Source organism: Aplysia californica, unplaced genomic scaffold, assembly GCF_000002075.1.
Source record: "Aplysia californica isolate F4 #8 unplaced genomic scaffold, AplCal3.0 scaffold00718, whole genome shotgun sequence".
NCBI classification, from domain to species: Eukaryota; Metazoa; Mollusca; class Gastropoda; order Aplysiida; family Aplysiidae; genus Aplysia; species Aplysia californica.
The window spans coordinates 173,366-182,513 of NW_004797988.1; the positions used below are offsets into that span (position 1 = coordinate 173,366).

General features: G+C 41.2%; 1 protein-coding gene across 1 annotated transcript in view; it reads left to right on the forward strand.

Annotated features, from left to right (window-relative positions):
* Window positions 1–9,148, forward strand: part of LOC101852880 (RCC1-like G exchanging factor-like protein) — a 23,019-nt gene that overhangs the window by 5,723 nt on the left and 8,148 nt on the right. The window contains exons 6-11 of the mRNA XM_005108760.3: window positions 106–234; window positions 487–553; window positions 980–1,031; window positions 2,245–2,329; window positions 3,408–3,518; window positions 5,558–5,716. Coding sequence (XP_005108817.1) covers window positions 106–234; window positions 487–553; window positions 980–1,031; window positions 2,245–2,329; window positions 3,408–3,518; window positions 5,558–5,716 — 603 coding nt within the window. The remainder of the gene's footprint in view (window positions 1–105; window positions 235–486; window positions 554–979; window positions 1,032–2,244; window positions 2,330–3,407; window positions 3,519–5,557; window positions 5,717–9,148) is intronic.

The window sequence follows — 9,148 nt, forward strand, 5'->3', positions numbered from 1 at the left end:
TTTATTAATTTCATTAATTATTTTTTTTTACACAGGGCCTGTTTTGGTATAATTGTTGTTTTTCTATACCCAAACATTGTCATCTGTTTCTCCTTGTATTGCCAGGTCGAGTTCTGGATCAGCTCATCGAACCGGGAAGGCTACGTCTACCAGCACAGAGACCTGATGATCTCAATGTTGTGTCTATGTCCTGCGGGAGAGCACACTCGGCCATTGTGGTGGAAGACGAAGGAGGTAATGATCAAACTACTGTCGTTAAAGATTTGATATTGTCTGGAATCATGTAAGGATTTCATTGTTTCTTTTATAATTGTTTAAACAAGGATTAGGCTACATGTTAGGGTGTTTGTGTTTAAGAGAGAGAGAGAATATTTATATTTATGTGTATACAAATTTGTATCCATTCATATAATGGGTATGCATGGATGTTTTTTTATTACATTTCAGTTGTATTTCAAGTACATTAATGTTTTCGTCTTGTCTCAGTGTTTACCCTAGGCAACAACGCTAGTGGTCAGTGTGGGCGGCCGGTAGTAGAAGGCGAGGACTTCAGGTGAGAAACGTCAGTTGTATGACCGGCACTTTTGCATCTTCTGCTCCTTCTACTTCTGTTCAATTTTCTTATAATCCCAATCTGTACCTGTGGGTGGTTGCCAGGTGCTCTGGTGTGGTTTGCTCCTTCTTTCCTATCAAACATCTATCGTCCTTATCTTTCCTCCTTCTTTTTTGTGTATGTTACTCTCTTGTAACACATCTATTCTTCAGTACTTATATGACCTTATTGTGTTGCAAGTGCCGTAAAACTCAATATACAGGGTTTTAGAATATACCAATATGTCTCCATATACCTAAAACTTGACGAGCACCTGATTCCACACACATATCATTTATCCAGGATCATTTCCTTTGTTTATAATTAGCAACTGAACAAATGGAAGTGCAATTCATCATTACATAATCAATTCGTTTTTCCGTCCAGTAAAAACCAAACCGTAAACAAGCTGCACGACCTTCCCGAGGATGTTGTCAAGGTCAGTGTAAAGTATCGAAGACCTTATTTGATTGTCAATCTTGCTTGACCCTTCTAGGCACTTGTGGGTCTGACTTATGGCAATACAGGCACCTCTGGATCTAAAAGACTCAAGGGAAAGCTATAGACTAACAACTTATATCCACACTTTTTGTTGTGTTATTCTTCTACATTTCCTGCCAGGGTAATAGTAATAATAATATTATTAATAGATTGCAGTTACATAGCGTTCTTTCTCATACTAGTATAAGCTCTGAGTGCTTTACACCAATCACTTGATCATTTAACACAAGAGAAAATATTTCACAGAAACAAGAAAAACCAGTTCAACTTTCACAGCCATACATTAATTATACACATGAAAGGACAGTAGTAAAAACAAAACTTATCAGCACTTAATAACACACTTAAAATAAGAATTAAACAAATGAGTTTTGAGCTATCTCTTAAACCTATGAAAATTTGTTCTTTCTCTGAGTTCCTGGGGCAAGAAGTTCCAGATTTTAGGGACAAAAAAATGAGAAATTTTTCTTGCCAAAAGATTGTAATTTCATTCTAGGGGCTCTGAATTTTGTTGCTTCTGTTGATGGTTGCAACTGAGGAGATGGAACATACAGTGTTAAAAGCTCAGCTAGATATGATGGGGCTTTATCGTTAAGACATTTATAACAGATGGTAGAAACTTTGCATTGGATTCTTTTATCAACTGGAAGCCAATGCAGAGCTTTTAACATTTTTGATGGAGGATCTTTCTTCTTTTTCTTCAGCACTAGTCTTGCAGTGTTATTTTGGGCCACTTGCAATTTCCTCATTCGTTCACATGAAATGTCCGACAGAACAGAATTACAGTAGTCAAGGGTGGAAGAGCAGAGTAGCTTATAAAATTTTAGTATGGGATAGAGCGCTATGTTAATGCAATCTATTGTTATTAATAATAATGTAGTGTACTTTGATTTGCTTTCATAAAACCATGTAATCTATTAGTTGACATGGTTTTAGTTTTCTCTGAGCTTTGGCGGAGGCCATTTATAATCTATGAAAAGAAGTTTAATGAGCCTCCTACTCAAATGCCTTTCTGGCAGAGTCAAAGCAACCCACTTGACTGATCTACAATGTGTTAAAAGTGGTGTAAAACTATGATAAATTACAACACCAATTTGTTGATCAAAGTAAACATGCACGCTTTTCTCAACTTTCGTATGCTCGATTTGCAGGTGGTGTGTGGGCAAGACCACACGTTGTTCCTGACAGCGACTGGCCAGCTGTGGAGCTGTGGCCTGGGAGCCGACGGTCAGACCGGTCAGTAGGGGCTAGGGGAGGAGGGTCAGAGGGCACCGTGATAAAATTCGGGCCTGTGGCACCAACCATTTAACTCCAAATTTCTCTCTGATGTTTTAAAGCTTTGAGTAGCTGCAAAGAGGTACCATTTCTGTTTCTGTTTCTATCCCCACTGTCAGACAAATGCATGTGCCGAACAGTCATCCGATCAAAGCATCTGTCGCTGTCTCTCGCCACCAGTTTCTAGAAAATCGGTTTGTTCTTTCTCCTGTGATATAAGTATGTCTGGAGACTCAGTTAGTCTGTGCCTTAGGCGGTCTCTATGTGTTGGTTGCTCCAATTCTTTGCATCGTCTCATCAAATAATCATGTTTGGTCACATTGATGGGCTTTTCTTGTCTGGTTTGATCATATTATCCATGAATTTCTTTTGTCTTAGTAAATATATATCAATGCTTTTATTTTGTGTGAGTAAATAAATCAATGCATTTCTTTTATCTGAGTAGATATATCAATGGGTTTCTTTTGTGTGAGTAGATATATCAATGGGTTTCTTTTGTCTAAGTTGATATATCAGTGGGCTTCTTTTGCCTGAGAACTGCCTGATCATTGATGTGGAAAACGTCCTTGTCTCCCATTGAAGAAGGGGAAAGAGGATTAACCACTATAGCTTCTTTGTAACTCTGACAAGTATTTAGGTTGGGGCCTGCACATAAGTTTTTCCTCCAGCTGTGGTGTAGTAGTTAAGCAAATCTTCGTTGCTCATAGAAGATGTGAGTTTGATTCTGGAGGTGGGAAGTTTTACTCCTTTGCTTCTGTCTGTCTTGCTTTTTCCCAGCACTAAATGACCCTTATTGTAGGCTTGTGAGTCTGTTTACTAAAATTCCATGTCCAGTCTGTCCTCTGGTGCTCTGGTGGGGTTTGCTCCTTCTTTCCTATCAAACGACTATGGTCCTTTTCTCTCCTCCTTCTTTTTTGTGTATGTTACTCTCTTGTAACTCATCTATTCTTCGGGTTTTATATGACATTAATTATTGTGTTGCAAGTGCTGTAAAACTCTTACTAAAACTAAACAGCCTGTCCTGTGTGTCTCTGTATAGGTGTTGGCCATTACAACATCACCGCCAGACCTCAGCTGGTGCGGGGCGATGTAGAAGGGGAGACTATTGTGTCAGTGAGCGCCAAAGGAGACTGCACATTGGCTGTTTCTGGTGAGTCTTACTACCCTACAGCTGAGAGAGTTAGAACGAGGAAATCACCTCTCTGCAGGGGGGGGAATTCCATCCTATTTATTTACCTGTTTTGTGTAAATAATTTCATAGTCTTAATGTTATTTTCATGTGAAATGTTGTGATTTTTTTTTTGTGGTACTGTTTATTTTGCCTCTCCTTACAAGGTTGAAAAGTCACAAAGGATGTGCAACACCTCTGATTATGGAATAGCTCTTAAAAACATCCTCCCTAAAATGTTGACTCATATTATTTACTTTGATGTATTGTCATCACTGCCTTTTTTCTGCCTGACCTTTATCTTGTCTCTTACAACTACTAAGCATCTGTCTTTTTAGAATAACATATTCCTGTCTTATATGGTTTTCACTTTTATAAGAATCAAAGACCCCCCGGGGCAGTGCCACTGACTGAAGTGTCTTTAGGCCATTCCCAAAGGGGGGACATTTCTCGTTGAAGCATAGTAGAATTGTAAATGGGCTGATTCATGTCACGCTCATAACTATGCCTGATCTACAACAGGGAACTGCTGCTTTTTCTTTCCTGATCCTTACTATTGTCATTTTCCTCTACTTTTTTTGTATGTTAGTCACTCTCTTGTGAACTGCTATTTCCGGGGTGCCTTGATAGTCGAAGCTGACCTTGTGTTGTTGAAGCTAGAGAGGTGAGCAGTCTAAGTCTGATTCCCTGTAAAGACTTCTCTGTTGACACCCACCCCTTGGCGCTCATATAACCTTATGCAGTTGCGAGCGCCGTAAAACCTCTACTATAAAAAAAAAAGAATCAAAGTAAAAATTGTTATTGGTCCCTAAGGAAAAGACTCAGCATTGTTATTTCTACTAATGCAACAGAAACTATCTCCCTAAAGCATGCGTAAAACTCTAAGACACACCCTTACAGCTTCCCTGATTATATTGATGAAGTCTTTCCTTTGGAGCATATCAAGGAAGTCAAGATTTGAAGGGAGATGAGTAGTACTTGAGCAGTCTACTTCCTCTCTGTCTACCCTTGGCAAATCTATCACAGTGCCACTCTGCCTGAGCTCTCGAGCGAATCATGACTTCATTTATATCATCGTTAGTTATAGATGCAGGGTTACCATTTAACTAAGACCGTACTGAATGTCTGATCAAATCTGATTGAAGGTTCAATACATTGACATTAAAATTTGTATATGTAAATCTTAAATTTCTGATGAAATGGAAAGTGAGGCATAAAGCTGTGTATAAGGGAGACAACTGTACTTCAAATCTGTCTCAATTTTACCTCCCCTTGACAGAATTTTATAATCTTTTAGGAAGCAGGCAGCTTTGACCCTGTCTGTCAGGACCAGTTTGGGCTGAGGGGGGTCAAGGCATCAAAGCATACGGAAGGAGATATTAGATTTTAGTAAAAAGCCTCACCTCTCGGGAATCAAACTGACGTGTTCATAGGGTAAAGAGTGGAGGTGCAGAGCCAAACCATCTGCCACAGATGCTAGTAGAATAGGTTGAGTGGGTGGTTGGCGGATGCTCTGGTGTGGTTTGCTTCTTCTTTCCTATCAAACATCTATCGTCCTGATCTCTCCTCCTTCTTTTTATGTTTTGTTACTCTCTTCTAACACCTCTAATCTTTGGCTCTTATATGACCTTATTGTGTTGCAAGTGCTGTAAAACTCTTACTAAAACTTAAAAAAAGAAGAGTTTGAGTTTAGGGAAAATAATGGGGTAAAATTCACCAATGTCCATATGGTGGTAAGTTGTTCACCAGTCCGTGTCTAGATGATGGTAAGATATTCACCAGTGTCTAGATAATGGTAAGATGTTCACCAGTGTCTAGATGGTGGTAAGATATTCACCAGTGTCTAGATGGTGGTAAGATGTTCACCATTGTCTAGATGGTGGTAAGATATTCCACCATTGTCTAGATGGTGGTAAGATAAACACCGGTATCCTGATGATATCAGTGTTGAAGTCAAAGTAGTGTAGACATCTTGAGGTATAACATATCTTCTTTTTTTTTTCCTTCCACCCTGTGTACAGATAAAGGCGACTTGTTCGGCTGGGGAAACTCGGAGTATAGCCAACTTGCCAGCATCACGAGTGAATCGCAAGTCAATGTCCCACGCCGTTTGCCGACAGAGATTTGTGGGAAGGTGGTCAAAGCTGTTGCTGGGGGCTCGATGTGTGCTCTGCTCAACGGTCAGTTTTTGTTTGTGGCGCTTGCTTTGGTGTGCCTTGTTTCTGTTGATTAGGGTGGTTGGAGGGTGCCACTGGTAAGTTGAATTTCTTTTCCTCTCCCTCTGTTGTTTTTGTCTATCCTCCAAGATGGCCATCCATTATTGAGGAGAAAAGTAGTTTTCTTATAAAGGTGGACATCTTGATCAGTGTCATTATAATGTAGGAAAAAAAAACGCGAGGGAAGAAGTCAGAAGTGGTTGTTTGTACAGGTAATTGTCTTAGACAGGTCACAGGAATTAAAACAGGCTCAACTGTATCTGTCTTTCTTTTCTTACTGTACTAAGTAGCAGTTATTATGTTCGATGCTCTTCCCTTTTTTCAAACTTGCTGAGAAGTTTTGATTTAGAGAAAGGCACCTGTACCCCAGGCTCACGGTAACCAACAGTGTCAAAAAGGACAAGAAAACAACCGTTGTGCTTAAAAAATGTTTTATTGTAAAAACAGACCGGCTTTTGTCGTGATATACGCCAGTGGCAGTAACTGATGGGTCATGACACAAACTCGCCAACAGTAACGAATTTTCACAACTCGTAGATAGACCTAATCAGCTAGATAGATGTTTTCATCACGACATGTTCAGCTTTTCAAGTTTTTGTGCTGTTTTCTTAGACTTTTTTGTACAATTTCAAACTGACCAGGCAACTGACTTTTCGTATCTACCTCAACAAGCTATAGCTTTTTCATGGTCTTTGCTGCTGTTATAGATATTCATAGAAATTGTGTTGAGTAGAAGCAGTGGAGGGGGAGAATTTTAGAATTTATATGACATTATTATAGATTTAACCGTCACTAGGTGGGCATTATATACAGTATATCGGTAGTCTTATTTCTAACCATATTGACAGGCTAGAAATAGGATGTCCGCTGAATGGGGAAATAAAGTAAAGTATCCCTAACCATGTGGCTGTTTTCTTGTAAAATTTTTGGCACACAAAAAAAGCACATTCGGAATTTAAATGAGATAAGACACAAAAGTGAGACACTGGTACTTTTATACTTGTAATATTTATGCTGCATCCAGACTCCTGGTTTTTACTGAAGATCCAGATTTTCCTCAGCTATGGTTTCAGAGAAAAGTGTGTGTGTGTGTGCATCTGTGTGCGTATATGTGTGTGTGTGTATGTGTATACGTATGTATATGTCTGCTTGTGTGAGATGATTTGCTGTGGTGGTATTAAGTAGGTCAACCGATAATGGTACTCGTTGTTTTATCCAAGTAAGGCCATAGATGCTTAACAACAATCTGATAGACTTGGTCAATGACTGACCGGTCCAGAGGCTCCACACTCAGTCCAGCTTGTCGTACATGCAGCAGACGTTGGTCAGTGGATGTGTAAGCTGGCCAAGAGACTCCGCCTACTGGCCTGGGCGTCGGTGTGCCGTATTTTGCAAAGTTGCTCCACATGGTGACAAGTTCTTGAGATAGTGCTTTGTCCTCTGTGTTGGAGATAGATGGTGATCTTTGGTCTTGGTTACCGAATAGGAAAGGAAGTTCGCAGCCGTGAGTCGCTCCCATCGTTGATGGAGTGGAAGAGAAGGGTTTGTACGAGAACTTATAGAGGAAGTGTTTGGCAGGTGCTTGGTTGGACAGAATGGGACCTTGGTTGCGAGGATTTTTATTTAAAAGATCAGCTTCGAGTACTGTGGGTGTGGCAAACATCGTGTCAGAGATAACATTGATAAGTTTTGATTTTCTGGCTATGGGGTCGGTGATGTTGGACAAAAAGACGATCCCCGCATCTTGCAGGATGAGCCGTTTGTCATCAGGTTTTGTCCAGGAACCGATGAAACTTCCGAGGGTTTGAAGAAATTCCTGTTTGGTTATGCCGTCGTTGTCAGGGTCAGCAACCACCGTGGCCATCTCCTCACTGCAGAAACCTTGCATAGTGTCCACATCGTGGAAGCGTCCATCCCTCAGATCTGTCAGGGGTGATCTTTTCACCAGCTCGTCCCCAGACCGTGAGTGAGGAAAAATGTCAAAGTCGTCAGGGTCGAGATTTTTGTATACTCCTACACCAGCGTTCAGGATTTCCTGTGTGCTGAGGCTCCGCAGGCATGCAAGTAATTGGAAGGAGGGAACATTTTGGGAGGAGGAGGAGGAGGATGATGATGCCGAACAATTCAAATAGTTGAACAGTAGTGTGGAAAAGCGGGGTTTGGTGGCGGCTTGATGCGGGGTGCGCACTGCGCTGGGGGTAAGGGAAGACCCGCTCTGCATGATGACGCGAGAAAACAGCCCCTGGGTCTGGACCGGAAGCATGAGAAGGGACGCGCTGAATGCACCTGCACTCTGTCCGAACAGCGTGACCTTGCTGGGGTTACCGTCGAAGGCTTTTATGTTTTGGTGTATCCACTCAAGGGCAAGAAGCTGTTGCCCACGAAGAAGATATGAAAGGGGTAGGGGTGGAAAGGGGATTGAGTTTGAATAAAGAGAAGCACATTGATACAATCACATTCATTTAGAGATAGAAAAAAGTAAGACACACAAACTCCAAAGTAAAGACACGAAGTTAACATGTTGGACCAATCAGCGGCACCCTTTAAACCACCCATGAAGAATTGATAGAGAGAGTTTATTTATGTAATGCTTTATCGTACTGCCCAAAATTGATGAACTGAACTACAAAAATGATGACTTGAAACTTGAGTGTGCGGTGCAGTGGTTATGCGCTTCCATTATATTGTGCCCTCTGGTGTTTGAGTAATGACCCCATCTAGTCAGAAGTGGGTAAAGTATTATTTACACAAGAGCTGAGACAGAAGAATTGAGCTTGTGAGGCAAGCCGAGAACTGGGACTGTGAGACAGGACAAGAACTGAGACAGGACAAGAACTGAGACAGGACAAGAACTGGGACTGTGAGACAGGACAAGAACTGAGACTATGAGATAGGACGAGAACTGAGACAGGACAAGAACTGAGACAGGACAAAAACTGAGACTGTGAGACAAGACAAGAACTGAGACTATGAGATAGGACAAGAACTGAGATTGTGAGACAGGACAAGAACTGAGACAGGACAAGAACTTAGACTGTGAGACAGGACAAGAACTGAAATTGTGAGACAGGACAAGAATTGAGATAGGACAAGAACTGAGACAGGACAAGAACTGAGCTATGGGACAGGACAAGAACTGAGACTGTGAGACAGGACAAGAACTGAGACTGTGAGACAGGACAAGAATTGAGATAGGACAAGAACTGAGACAGGACAAGAACTGAGTCTATGGGACAGGACAAGAACTGAGACTGTGAGACAGGACAAGAACTGAGACTGTGAGACAGGACAAGAACTGTGACTGTGAGACAGGACAAGAACTGAGACTGTGAGACAGGACAAGAACTGTGACTGTGAGACAGGACAAGAACTGAGACTGTGAGACAGGACAAGAAC